This window comes from Neoarius graeffei, chromosome 26 (assembly GCF_027579695.1).
Source record: "Neoarius graeffei isolate fNeoGra1 chromosome 26, fNeoGra1.pri, whole genome shotgun sequence".
In the NCBI taxonomy this organism is placed as follows: domain Eukaryota; kingdom Metazoa; phylum Chordata; class Actinopteri; order Siluriformes; family Ariidae; genus Neoarius; species Neoarius graeffei.
Window position 1 is genome coordinate 2,680,901 of NC_083594.1, and position 15,214 is coordinate 2,696,114.

Sequence of the window (15,214 nt, forward strand, 5' to 3'; positions counted from 1 at the left end):
ACAAAGCCATAAATGCAATTATCAGTAAACTAACTCATTGTCAACGCAAACGTCGGATCAAATCAGATACCGTGACCAGCGCCAAGCTTACAAACAGTGGATTTCACCCAGTGGACTAAAACAGTGGATTAAGGCCAAAAGTACAATTTAAAACTGCAGCTTGAATGAATGAAGGAGAGATGACTTACCAGTGGTGTACTGCTGTCTCGATGGAACGCCATACTAAACTTTGGATCTCGCGCTGGTTTAAAGCGCATGTGCAGCTCCAATTGGATGCCAAATCGGCAGCTTCAGATCGCATTGGCTCGCGTCACAACAGTTAAATTTGCCCTGCACACCAACCAGGTAAGACATCTCTCTCGCTCATTTTCTTGCGTTGCGTTGTTTTCAATTTCATTTGCCGCGTGCAACCTAGTGAACTCCACCCACTATCTCGGCCACGCACCGTGAGCAAAACAAAACAAAACACCTCCCACTTGACCGAGTGATCACAGATCCAATGAGGTCACACACAAATATTACATTATACCACATATACAATTTTTTTTTTGCGTTGCACCAAGTGTCCTTGCACAGTTCAGTGTCCATAGTTATGTACATTCCATGGCAGGTGTGTGATTTCCCGCTTGGGTACGTGGAATGCAGCGAGTGCGTATGTTTATGTTAGTCTCTGTTCTTCATGTTGTGCAATATAAGGGCATGGTGGCTGCGTTCAGCGTACACCACCAGCCTGGCGCATGTGCAATGTACTGGGCATGGTGGCAGCGTTCAGCGTACACCACCAGCCAGTTTTGACAATAATGACTTGACCCAAGGAAAGTGGATCAAGTGGTCACCAGAGGAGGATTTTTGTCTTCCGCTGGAAGAAGGACCACCAGCCTTCTTACATCCCTCCTGATGACTGCCGTGGGCAATGGAGAACTGCCCTTCTTGCGGCCACCTGCCTGGGAGGCTGGAATGCCAGCACAGGTTACAATCTCTGCATCCCGGACAATCCCTTTGTTGTCAGGGTAGACAGTCAGAATTCGGCCCAGACAAAACTGACCTCTTAAAGCATTTGGATCAGCTACCCAGACGAGGTCACCAACTTGAACATTACTCTCCAACCGGTGCCACTTCTGTCGAATGAAGAGATTTGGGCCGGCAAGTTCTCTCCATTTTGCCCAGAAGTGGTCCACCCCGATTTGGATGGCTCGTAGTCGGCGCCAGGAATGAGTCTCAAGATCAAGACTACAGGTGTCTCCTCGAGGCGATGCCCGACCCAGGATTAGGGAGTTCGGTGTTAAGTATTCAACGGAGTTCTCCTGTTCTTGAGCTCTAGCATCTATTGGATGTTCATTGGTTAAATTGGCTGCCTAATAGAACAGAGTCTGCAGTTCTCCCCATGTAAGAGACCCTGTAGTCCCACCAAGGCTTGTGAGCGCCCTCTTCAGAAGCTTCACAGCGGCCTCTGCAGCTCCATTTCTATGGGGTGCATCTGCAGGGTGAAACTCCCACTTCCACTCAATTCCATTCTTGGCAGCCACATTCTCCATGGACACAGCCTGCAGGCAATCCAGATGTTTGTAAAGCTGTTGCAGGGCAGGTTTAGCACCAATGAAGTTTGTCCCTCGATCGGACCATAGTTTTCTTGGATGCCCCCTTAGGGCAACAAAGCGGGTGTATGCCTGGAGGAAGCTTTCTGCAGACTGGTCGTCAGTGAGGTCCGCATGGACTGCTCTGGAGGCCATACAACAGTAGACAATACCCCACACTTTCTTTGTCGTCCTCCTTTTCACAGTGTCCTTCACTTCAAAGGGGCCAAACAGGTCAAAGGTAGTGAACTCAAAGGGGCTGGCTCTCTGGGTGCGTTCTGGAGGCAGATCACTCATTACTTGGCGACACAATTTAGCTTTCTGCTTTGCACAGGTGACACAATTATTAAGGATTTTCTTAACCAATTTTCATCCCTGCATGATCCAGGCTTTCCTTCGTGTTCGCAGGAGGGTTGAGGCAACGCCCTCGTGGTTTTCTTCATGGGCCTCCCTGGCCACTAGGGTTGCGAGCCACGATTTGCATGGGATCAATGGTACTGCCACTTGGTCCTCATCCCAACATTGAATTCTCCCTCCACAGACAAGGAGACCTGTTTCTTCCCTTTGAACGACCAGGCGATCAAGAGTTGTGTGACGAAACTCAACACCATCTTGAGCCTCAAGAGCCAAGAATTTGAAAGCAGTTACTCTTTCTTCTGCCGACAGGTATGCTCTTGCCTCCCACTTTGAGCGGCCTGGGGCTTGCGTGTAACTACCCAGCCAGGTGTCCACTGCTCTCTTCAGCCAGCCCACAGCCCCACACAGACGAGTCAGGGAGCTGAATCTTTTGGGTTTTACCAGCTGCACGAGTGCCATGATTGTCAGGCCTGGCCATTTCCAGGACTGATCTCCAGTCGCTGTGACCGCTGAGAATGCCTTTCTTTGGAGTCCTCTGATCTCCTTGGTGACAGAGGAGATTATTTCCCTGGCAGTTTTAACAGGCCAATCTTCAAAGGGGAGTTTGAGAAATCCGGGGCCTTCCTGCCAGGCTGATCCTTCAGCAAGGTCCTCAGGGGGTGCTCCCCTTGTGATGAGGTCAGCAATGTTTTCTTTTCCTTCGACCCATCTCCAGCTATCAACAGGTCCAGCCTTCTGTATTTCTCCTATCCGATTTGCAAAAAATGTCTCATAGCCATAGCTATCCTTCTGGATGGCCCCCAGTATTGTCTGGCTATCGACAAAATGGATCCACTTATCGACCTTGATGTGACAGTGCTTTTCAAAATAGGTCTTCAGACGGGTTGCAAACACAGCCCCACACAGCTCTGCCTTAATGACATCACCCTTTTGAGCTAGTGGGGTGAGTTTGGCCTTTGATTCGACTAGCTTTACAACAACACCATCTTGCGCTGTCTTCCAGCGAAGGTAGAGAACGGCTCCGTAGGAAGTTTCGCTGCCGTCGGAGAACGTTACTCCCATTGGACGGCCTATGGCTCCTTGGGGTGTAAGGCTCCTGTCAAATCTCACCTGGCCAAGTCTTACACACTGCTCAAAGAGTGTTATTGCAGCCTCCCGGAGATGCGGAGAGAGAGGCTCATCCCAGGTGTCTTTGGCAGGACGGTCTTTTCCAGCCTCCTGAAAGGACTCCCTCACAAGCATCACTCCTCTTTGCTTGACTGGTGAGGCCAGGCCAGTAGGGTCGTAGAAGCCCACAATCTGGTTCAGCAGCATTCATCGGGTGAGAGGGTCAGGGGTGTTTGCTCTGACCTCATTCTCTCGTAGGTCCAGGCCCGTCCTCATTTTCCCTCGCCGCTTTGAAAAATTCACCGATGTCAGCAGGCGGAGTTTATCAGATTCTGGCTCATATCCTTGCCCAAGAGCCTTATTTTCTTCGTCCTGCATCTGATTTGGGAGTATCAGGGTCTTGGGCTCTATTGACCTGTCATTACTGGCGCTGTCAAGTTCCTCACTCCTCCCACTTTGACCGGTCAGGACCAAGGGTTTGAACGAGAAACCTCCTGCCTTTAAGATAGTTTCGACTCCTCTGGTCATCCTAATTAAAGCGTGGAGGTCATCATGGGAGGTTAATATGTCATCAACATAGCAGTCCTCTGTCAGAATGCGGCGTTCTGCGATCATGGATGCGAATTGGGGCAGGTTAGCAGTCTCCCTCATGGTGACCTGAGCAATGCACCCGGCAGGTTTGTCGCCAATGTTGACCCTAAGAACACCAAACTCACTGATTTCCTCCTTGGGGTCATCCCTCCAGAGGAATCGGTGAAGGTGTACTTCTTTGTCCTTAAGCCACACCGAATTATACATTTTCTTGACATCACCGAGGGCTGCATACAACCCGCTCCTGAATCTCAGGAGGACTCCTCGGATAGGGTTGAGAACATCAGGGCCTTTATAGAGCAGGTTGTTCAGACTCATCCCTTTGAACTCCTGGCTGCTGTTCCAGACTATTCTTATATTTTATTCTTACTGGCGTGGAGCTGGAGTGAGGATTGGGTGCGACCAGGTGGCTGATATACCACACAGGCCCATTCCAGTCTTTCTTCTGCTTCCTGGTGAGCTTAATGGCTGCTCCTCTTGCCACCATGTCATGAATCTGCTCTCCATAAGCTGCTTTCCACAAAGGTTCTTTTGCCAGCCGTGCCTCAGTGTTCCAGAAGGTTGCTTCAACTGCTTGGCGGTTGTTTGGCAGAATTGCCAGGCTGGCCTTCCACGGATAAGCAGCATCCCAGTGTGGAGAATCACTGTGTTTGTCTGCCAGTACATACGAGAGACAGGCTTTTATTTTTTCCAAGTCCCTTTCTTCTCCAAGGGTCATCTCTTGGCCACCCGGGGGACATTTGCCACACTTGCAGCCCCCACATTTTGGGTTGCATGCTGCCCCAATACTGTCCCACTTGAACCATTCAAAAATTTCTTTATTTGTGGCACTGGTGTTACTGAGAGTTACGGTCCGTGTTGAGTCCTCATCCGGGCTTTTTATGCTTACACGGACCTCTCTGTAAAGCCTTGAGGAGGTCCTCATGGTTCGAGCAAAGTGGGTTTCAGACTGGTGTAGTGTCAGGTCAACAGACTCGAAGAGGTCAGGGTGGGTACTGCCAACCGTTTTGCCTAGCGGGCCATCCCAGAGGATGAGATCACCCTCCCTCTTGAATGGTTGTGGAACCAGACGGCCTTCTCTATGACTTATGAGGAGGTCGATAGTCTCAGGGCGGGCCAGCTCTGCCATAGCAACATCAGGAAATATTTTCTGGAGTTGTTGAGGGGTGACTGGGTGACTGACCTCAGCGATGCTTTCCAGCCCATAGCAAAGCAGCTTGTGTTCCACCACCGTTCCCTTGGTGGTCCTCACTCTCAGGCGGAGGGTATACCTCTTTGTTCTGACCTTCTTGGTCATTCCTCTGACACCATGAACTATCAGTCGAATGCTCTCACCGTTCAGTCTGAGCCGCTGAGCGGCGCCATGGGTGATGTAATTTGTGTCAGAGGCGAGATCTATCAAGGTGCCTATGAGCTGGCCTGAGTTGGTTGTGACCTCCAGCAGCAGCAGCATCACTACCGGATACTCCACTGGTCCATTTCCAGCAGCACAGGTTATGGCAGAGGTCTTATTTGAAAAGGCGTTTCTGAATTCCTGCCTCAACTCAAAGCGACCTTTGCCAGGAGTTCTTCTTGCCAACTAGTGAGACCGAGGCCTTTGCTATTTGTCCTCCTCTTGGCACTTTCCAGAGGCATGACTCGGGGACAGAGTAGGTAGTGGTGAGGCTCATCAGATCGGCAGTCTGCTTTGGTGCAGATTAACTTTTTGTTGTTGCAAGCACTTTGCATGTGAGAGCCAAGACACTGACAGCACAGCCCGTGCGAGTTGAGATGACTTTTCTTTGTATGAAGATCCATCCCTCTAAACGAGGCACATGCAAAAAGCCTACCGGCATGGGTCTTTTCAGAGCAAGCTGTGCATGAGCCTGCCTGTAACTTTGACCCCCTTTGGCCTGAGGTGGCTTTGGAGAATGCCTTTTTGGCTGACTTGTCCACTGGTGATTTTGCTGAGAAGTTGCCTTCTCTGAGGCTGTCATCTAACTGGTCCAGCTCCTCCAGCATAGCCTCCTGTTTCTGGAGGAACTTCAGTAGACAGTCAAAGTGGTTTTGCGGGCTGAATTCATTCAGTGGCTCTGCCTTATGCTCAATCCATTTTCCTTTTAACGAGCTGGGCAACTTTCTCTTCAATGACTGTGCAACGAGGCGGTTTTTTAATACGTCCTCTTCCCCCAAGATCACCAGATTGCTCAGGGCCCGCTCCATGGCCTGGATTAACTCGATCGCTTTCCGGGGGTCATTTCCCTTCACAGGGGTAGGCCTTCGATTTCCTCAGCAATCTTCAGGACGATCCTCGCTTTATTCCCAAAGCGGTTATCGAGGCGTCTGAACATCTCATCGGTCATGGCACAACTAAACAAGACAAGGTCTCTTTTCACATTTTTACTCAGGCTTGCCAACAGGTGGAACCGAGTGACCACAGCAGTCCTCAGTGGGTTGCCCAATAGCTCCAATTCTGCCCACTCAGCCTTCCACCAATAGTAATCAGTCATGTCTCCTGAGAAGACAGGTAGCCGTGTTCTCTCCAGACTGATTTGTGGTTTTAAGATGGTAGGCGGGCTAGGTGGTGGTAAGGCTGCTGGGGTGGTGGGTTGGCTGAGTGTTTTCTGCACACCAGATCTGCTTGGTTCTCGCTTGGGTGTGTGGCTTGATATCTTCCAGCCAAGCTCCCAGTCCCGTGCTCTGTTCCTGAGCTTGAAGAGATGCTGCTTATGGTGGGTGACCTTGCCCGAGACGATGCGCTCCCATGCAAGCGCCTTCTGCTCTAGCTCATGTATCATTTCAAGTAGGCTGTCACGTAGGGCTTCATAATCATGCTCCAGCAGGTCTTGGATATTTGTGGCTTCCACCACTTTACATCTCTCTTCTGTGGCTTCAGCATAGAGCTCGATTTCTGGCTGAGCAAACTTGGTCCACAGGGTTTCTCTGGCCAGCTGGATGGTTTCAGTGTAGACAGAAAGGCATTGCTCTGTTTTTGCTTTGACCCTCGCTGCCTCTCCTTCAGCACCATCCACCTCTGCTAAGGCCTCCAGGAGCTCTAGGCCGATGTCATGCACCTTGCTGAAGTCACCACTAAGTGCACAGATTTCTTCAATGAGTGCTCCTTTTTCTATAATGTCAATAGTGAGAGAGAGCTTGTTACTCCTTTTTGTCAATGCTGCGTGTACAGAGGCCTGCTTTCCCTTTAGGGCCACAATTTCGGTCGACTCCATTTTGCTATATGAAGTGGAGCTTAACAGAGGGCTTTTCCTCTTCCTCTTCTTAACAGGTCGACTAGATGGCTTGGTGGTTTACTTGGTGGTGCACCTTGGTTAATAACTGTTCGGTTATCCCACCGAAAGGGGGCATCAAGACGCAGTAGATCGTAATAACTCTTTGTGGTTCTTTATTCCTTTTCAATTCAAGTTTAGTTCCACATTTTCTTTAGTGGTTTCACACTTTCATTAGCTGAATTCAAGTTCATTTCCACATTTCTTTAGTTGAATTCAAGGTTTAGTTCCACAATCTTTAGGTTATTAACCTATAAACACAAGAGGCCATAAGGCCATGATGTAAGTGAAAGCCAAGTCTACTAAACAACAACATCAGAGTACACAAACATATATAGCAATAGGCTAAAGATGAAAATATGTACCCAGAATTATAAATATTACAGTTAAATGTAGATCGCATTATACTACATGTCTATAATGTCAACATATTAATCAGTAAATGCACATTTAACTGAATAAGGAAAAGGCCACAATACAACAACAGCCTTGCTCTTTAACTCTAGCTACACAAGTTTAGCATTGCAAATAAACCACATAGCATAGCAGAGTTAGCACAGCATAGCAGTTAGCAATGTAAATAAACAGCATAGCACAGTTAGCACAACATAGCAGTTAGCAACATAACACATAGCCATAACATTCAACATTGCATTAAACCATTTGTGTTACTAAACATCATAGCCATTACCAGTAAGTTTAACACTATATTTACACACTACATTTACACAAGACAAGCCCACAAATAATACTTATCCACGCAACCAAGAGCACAAAGCCATAAATGCAATTATCAGTAAACTAACTCATTGTCAACGCAAACGTCGGATCAAATCAGATACCGCGACCAGCGCCAAGCTTACAAACAGTGGATTTCACCCAGTGGACTAAAATAGTGGATTAAGGCCAAAAGTACAATTTAAAACTGCAGCTTGAATGAATGAAGGAGAGATGACTTACCAGTGGTGTACTGCTGTCTCGATGGAACGCCATACTAAACTTTGGATCTCGCGCTGGTTTAAAGCGCATGTGCAGCTCCAATTGGATGCCAAATCGGCAGCTTCAGATCGCATTGGCTCGCGTCACAACAGTTAAATTTGCCCTGCACACCAACCAGGTAAGACATCTCTCTCGCTCATTTTCTTGCGTTGCGTTGTTTTCAATTTCATTTGCCGTGTGCAACCTAGTGAACTCCACCCACTATCTCGGCCACGCACCGTGAGCAAAACAAAACAATAAAGATGTCACTTGTCAACGCCGAGTCACATAAAATACTTTGTTTTGAAATCTCATCTCATTATCTCTAGCCGCTTTATCCTCTTCTACAGGGTTGCAGGCAAGCTGGAGCCTATCCCAGCTGACGACGGGTGAAAGGCGGGGTACACCCTGGACAAGTCGCCAGGTCATCACAGGGCTGACACATAGACACAGACAACCATTCACACTCACATTCACACCTACGGTCAATTTAGAGTCACCAGTTAACCTAACCTGCATGTCTTTGGACTGTGGGGGAAACCGGAGCACCCGGAGGAAACCCACGCGGACACGGGGAGAACATGCAAACTCCGCACAGAAAGGCCCTCGCCGGCCACAGGGCTCGAACCCGGACCTTCTTGCTGTGAGGCGACAGCGCTAACCACTACACCACCATGCCGCCCTATTATTATTATTATTATTCATACACGTTCCTTTCAGGTGTTCACCGCATCTTTCTCTTTCAAACTCTTCCGTGTTTAACGATGCAAACCTGGCAGCCATGTTTGTTTACAAATTGTCAGTCACTCACTAGTGTGGAAGTCTTATGTTTCCGACGTGTGACGTCATGTCGTCTTGACAACCATGCAATATGGTAAACCATATTCAACACTCGTTCTCCATTGGGTAGAGTGACGTAATACACGTAGAATAAGCGATATGCTAAAATACTGCATGCTATCAAACACTAGAAGGGAATAGAACACGTTTTTATTCCATCAAAAAAGTGTCCTGTATGGATAAGTCATCAATATTCACAGAACCTGAGGTGGATAAATGTTTTAGTATAAATACACAGGTGATCATAAAACAATTTTTCAATCTTTAAAAGTGGGATGTGTAATGGAAATTTCTAATAAACACTTCAGAACGCTTAGCAGTCGTCTTTTCAGTTATTATAGTAGATCATATAAACAGATATATAAAATAGGAAAGGAAAGAGAAGAAGACACCACTTCTAATGATGCCGAGAGTAACGCGTACTCTGAGTTGTGTTTTAGTGGCTGTTATTATACTCTAAAGGCATTCGCTTACTGCTTCCATCTTCATGTGATTTGGCTCAAGATTTTCTATGAAGCTTTGTTAAAGCGTGCACCTGGCGTGCTCTGGTATGTGCAGGCGGATGCATAGTTATGGAGAACTCAGGCACCCTGCTTATCACCAGCCAAGGCCACAGAAAAGTGATTACAACATTGAAAAAACATCTTTCTCAGTATATTAGGCCACTTGAGCTCAACACACAGAAACACAGAGAATAATAATATTTGTCCATTAAATTTCCCTCACATTCTCCCCCCTTTTTATCCTACAGGATAATAATTGCTAAAGAAAGAAAAGAACTGTACACAGTTTCAGTGATAAGAGTTCTCAGAGAGATTCGACTTAACACGTCATTGAGTGTACAGGGATAATGCTGGGGCTGTTTTTTATAAGACAGACATCTTAAGTTAATGCTAGCAAGCTACATACATAGATCAGGAAACAATAGAACAGGAAACGACCACAAATGAAAATGTTTTAAGTTCAAGCTAATTTCATGTCAACTGTGCTGATGTCATCGAACGGTGGGTTGTGGTCTTCGTGTGGGTTTGGAGACCAGTCAGGCAAGTTGTCTGAGTCTATTTTCACCATCTGGTAACCGATATTTGTCAGCTGCCTCTGAAACACAGACATACAACATTGACAGAAAACAGGGAGCAAACATAACATCACAATCAGTAAGCCCAGGACCAGTATGGTGGATAGAATCAGAGTCTTCCATCCACTGAACCAACGCCACCAGCTGTCTTTGTCTCCTCCATGTTAGTCTGCTCATAATTGTTCAGCAACCTTGCGCATCTTGTTCAGTGCCTCAGTGATGTTACCGAGTTAACCCTTGCCCTTCTTGACGTGTATTGGTGCTCAGAGGGCGGGCACGCCCTATCAGCCCTCGTCCCACCTCACCGGGACTTGGAGGAAACTCGAAACCCTAAGACTTGTCTATCGGCTAGACACTGAAATACTCTTCCCTATTGAGGGTGCGTGCGTGATTGATGTGATACTTGCACTGTTCCATGCAGTGATGCCTTTCTTCCTCACAAGCTTTAGTCAGTGTCTGGGTCACTTAGGCCTTCTTTTCCTCCTGCTCAGCCGGTTCAGGAACCCTCCTGCAGTGGCTAGCGTGGATCCACGTCACTCTGCCCGTGATCTTCACTGCCGTTGGGGTCGTGAGCAGGACCTGGAACGGGCCATTCCACCGTGGCTTGTTCCACTTGGTTCGTCAGAAGTCCTTCACCACGATCCAATCCCCTGGTTGTAGATCCCTCAGCGGGTTTGGGAAGTGCTTCTTTTACCTGTTTGTGGATAGATTTCAAAGCAGAGGACAATGTTGCACAGTAATTCAACATTGCATCATCACACAGTGTGGTGTCCAGCAGTATTCCTTGAGCTGGCCCTATCCCCGTGTTGGGTACTCATCCAAACAGAATTTCGAATGGGCTTAACCCATGTTTAGGCTTAGTTTGCATCCTCATTTGTGTGAGTACTACAGGGAGGACCTTTTGTCCATCCTAGTCCTGTTTCTGCACAAGCTTTGCTTAGTTTATTTTTTAAGGGACCCATTTTCCCTCTCTACTGCTCCCGCACTGGCAGGATGGTAGGCACAATGTTGTTTCAGGTCTATCCCTAGGAATGCTCCTATTTTCTTTAGGGCTGCATTAACAAAGGGTGTTCCATTGTCACTTGAGATTTTGCTAAGTATACCCCACCTAGGAATTATATCTCTCAGGAGTGCTTTGACTACTGCCTCTGAGTCCTGTTTAGCTGTGGGGAATACTTCAACCCATTTTGAAAACGTCAACTATTACCAGGCAATACCTTTTCCCTTCACTAGGTGTCAGTTCAATAAAGTCCATTTGGAGATGATCAAATGGTTTGTCTGGTATTGGGTGTGCTCAGCACTGTGTTGCTTGAGTTAGTCTGATACCTTGACCTGCATTATGTTGTGCACATATCAAGCATTGCTTGCAAAATTTCACAGCATAATTTGAAAACCCCTTTGTGAACCATCTCTTTGTTACTTCTGCTACCATCCCCCCTTTTGACACATGGGTGAGCCCATGTGCCAATTTTGCATAGAAAGGGAACATGTATTTTGGTAGACAGGGACGGCCCGAGGGACAAACCCAGACCAAGTTTGCAAAGATACAGCAAGCCTGTTTCCAGACTTGTCTCTTGTCCTGGGTGGCAGTGCTCTGAAGGTCTGCTAGCTGTAAACAGGAGGTAGAAACCTGAGGAAAAGCAAGGTTAGAGGGTGAACTGGAAGCTGAGGCTGCACACTTAGCTGCTGCGTCCGCCCTGGCATTTCCTTGAGACACAAGATTCAGTATTGTTAGTATGGGCAGCACACTTACACACAGCAATGGCTCTAGGGAGTAGAACAGCATCCAACAACTCAGAGACCAGTTTATGATGTGCAATGGGAGATCCTGTGCTAGTGAGAAAATTTCTGTGTTTCCAAATGGTGCCAAAATCGTGCACAACGCCAAATGCATACCTGCTGTCCGTAAAAATATTGAAAGATTGCCCTGCAGCCAATTTGCATGCCTCGATAAGGGCACAGAGCTCTGCGGCCAGCACCGACAAGTTTGAGGGCAGACATGACGCCTTGAGGACCTCGTGATCTGAGACTATGGCAAAACCTATTTTGTTCTTTCCCGTCTCTGGAGGCTGAACCATCCACATAGAGGATCATGTCTGGATTTTCCAAAGGATCACTCTTTAAGTCTGCCCTGGGGGAACAAAACTCATTAGTGAGAGCAACACAGTCATGTGGCTCTCCATCGTCCTCTGTAGGGAGAAGAGAGGCAGAATTCAGAACAGAACAATGTTTCACAATGATGTTAGGCATATCAAGTATGACCGTGTTAGACTTCAACCATCTCTGTGCTGACAAATGTGACATCTTTTTCTCCAACAGAAGCAGGGAGACAGCATGTGGGACCAAAGGGTGAGGTTAGGATACCCCACAATATTTCTGGAGGCAGTTACTGCCTTTTCAGCTGCAGCAACTGCACGCAGGCAAACAGGAAGTCCAGCCGCCACTGGATCCACCCTGCTGGAGAAGTAGGCTACAGTTCTCAATCTATCCCCGTGTTTCTGCAAAAGAACAGAGGTCATAAAAACCCTTCCTTTCATCTACACTTTGAACAAAATGGTTTATTGGGGTCAGGCAGTCCCAGCGTGGGTGTGGTCTGCAGAGCGCTCTTTACGGACATCTGGTGTGCGCGGGACAGCCGCAGCATTGACTGCTTGCAGATCTTGGACAAACCTCCACTCATTGGGCTGGGACGGTTTTCTTGCCTTCTTAACTGGAAAAAATAGGAGTGCGCACTGGAAAGTCCTGGCAAGGGCCAATTACATCTGCCTTCAGCAACGAATCAAAGACCGGTTTTATACCTGCGATTGCTTCTGGTTTGAGTGGGTACTGGGTCTGTCTAGGCCTGAAATCTGATTTGGGGTGATCACCACTGGTTCAGCATTCTTTATTAGGCCTACATCACGTTTACCCTTCGCCCAAATGGAATTTGGAACTCCCGCCAATTTGGGGTGCACCTCTGCTGGAGTTATGCCTGTGGAAACAGAGACAAACAGGCCACTATGGCCGGGGTCCCCAAGACCCTGGTCATCAGTGGCTAATATTACACTGCGCTTAACATACACACACATAGCATGACTTTGTTTGTAGACCCCAAGCTTTTGGCAAAACAACACACTAGGGTCCTCTGTTTGGGACCATTCATTGCCATTGGCTGCACACTTCTTGAGCCACACCCCCACGTCTTTCCAATGGGCGGCTCATGGCTTTGCTAATGAGACATGGGGTATAGAATTAACGATGTCAAAGAAATCATGCTGGCAGCAGTCGACCTCAAAGTCCTCTGACACGAGGCCGCGTATAACATGTTTGAGAACACTGCGATGAACATTGATGCAGGTGTTCGGACAACGAGTAAAATGGACCTGCACAGCGCAATAACGTTTAGACCAATATGTAGTTTTGAGGGTCAATCTTTCACATGCTTGGGAGTCTGCAAACCAAGTCTTTTCAAACTCTACATCTTGCCCTTGGTGAACATGTGCTGTGCAGTGCAAATCTTCCTCTTTCATATAATCTGTGTCATCTGATGAGGTGTTCAAGTATGCGAGCTGTACAAGGTGTTTGGGAGTTTGTGTGAGTTGATCTCAGCAGAGCCGCCAGACATACACATACAGAGGGTTTCCAAACCCATACTGCACACCACACATTTCACTTACTTCAATAGTTAGTCCATCTGGAGTGGACGTGAGATTTACCCCTAATTTGCACATTAAATCGCATGCTAACAAATTTACTGGACATGTATGTGAGATGAGAAATAAGTGGGACGCAACTATTCCTCCCTCGCTTTTACGGTACACGGGAGGTTGACGGAGAAAGTTTCGGTTACAGGTCGTCCTGAGATGCCCATTGTCTGAATAGAATTTGAGCTGGGCGGTGGGTCTACTGGAAGTACCCCATGTTGTATCACTGAGTGTCCTGCTCCAGAATCTACTAAAAAGGTTAACACATGCCCACATACAGTGAGGGGCATACAAGGGAGTTTAGAAAAGGGAGTAGTTGTGTATTTTAACAAACTTAATTCAACTTCAGGTGTATCTATCTGGACTGGTGTATCGGGCGTTTCTGTGTAGTCTTGCTGTTGCATGCAGGTGCTGCTACTAATGTGTTTAACGTTATGTGAATGCTCCTGTCTTTGTGTATGTGGATCATCAGGTGTGTGTTACCTCCCCTGTTCTCTGTGCGGGGCCCGTTCCCGGAGTCCACCCATCAGTCTGCTTTGCTGTACTCCTCACAGGGCTTCTGGCTGCTACTGTGGAGACAATTTCGAGCAATGTGTCCCTTCTGATTGCAGTTGTAGCAGGTTGTGCCTTTTATCCAGGACAAGTCACCCCAGGTCGTCCTATCTCGGCCCCTACCTTGACCTCTTCCTCTAGGTCCAGGCTGAGCAGTCTGGAGAAGAGCAAGAGTGGTGGCATGTAGGTCTTGGTCTCTTTGTGTTGACTTTGTCTTCTCCTTTCCTTTCAGCAGCCTTCTGCATGCACAGCGTACTGCTCGATCTTGGTGAGGCTCAGGAGTGCCCTCCACTGCAGCCAGGTTCACGGGTCTGGTCAGGCCACTGTGTTTTTTTTTCTCATGCGCGGCCGCCATTTTGCCGAGTCGCTCAAGGTGATTATCGAGAAATAGTCCAAATCTCTCGACCAATCAGCAAGCACGATTTTCTATAATTGTCTGCATAATTAGACTAATTTTGTTTATTACCTGGTAACATTGACATGCAAACTTTTTTTCAAATGCATCAATAACTGAAGCAGGTGGCGGTGCAGTTTAGAGAAGCAGACTGTGGAACTGAGATTTATTTTTAGACTGAAGATAAAAACAAGTTACTTTTTTTTTCCCTATAAAACAAACAGCTGAAGGTTTTGGTGTGAGAATTTTAAGCTGATTAAACTCGGCCGTTTGCGCGCTGGTGACCTCGTGAACTTTATGCTTTAATCGTATTTCATCATGAATTCCTTTCAGAAACTGTTCGGGATCGAGATGGCTGAATTCAAAGTGACTGTAAAGTGCATGTGGAACTCAGAGACTGGAGATTTCACACTGCTAGTGGAAGGTGATGAAGAGGCCGAGCAGGAAAAAGATAACGACGACACTACCTCATCTTAACAGCTGCTAGTTTGTTTATACTGCTTATTTCATGTTTACCTGCTATACCTCAAGTGCCCTTGACTGTTTGGTTATTTGAACCAATTTGTGTGTGTGTGTGTATATATATATATAAAAGTGTTTAGTCTACGTCTAGTTCATATCTAGAGTGTTTATGCTGTTTATATTGTTTGTCTGAGTGTTTAGTCTATGTCTAGTTCCTATCTACTGTTTATACTGTTGTTTGTTTTTTTCAATTATTCTATTTTTATTTATTGCATTGCCTGTTTGCACCGTGGGTCAGAGAGGACTGAAATTTCATCTGTGCTGTATGTCGA

General features: G+C 47.1%; 1 protein-coding gene across 1 annotated transcript; it reads left to right on the forward strand.

Moving 5' to 3' along the window:
* Positions 1 to 7,903: 7,903 nt before the first annotated feature.
* Positions 7,904 to 14,991, forward strand: LOC132874428 (mRNA turnover protein 4 homolog). Its single transcript, XM_060910605.1, has 2 exons — positions 7,904 to 8,012; positions 14,754 to 14,991. The coding sequence occupies exons 1-2, from the start codon at positions 7,923 to 7,925 to the stop codon at positions 14,895 to 14,897; spliced, it is 234 nt and encodes a 77-aa protein (XP_060766588.1). The 5' UTR covers positions 7,904 to 7,922; the 3' UTR covers positions 14,898 to 14,991.
* Positions 14,992 to 15,214: the final 223 nt, after the last annotated feature.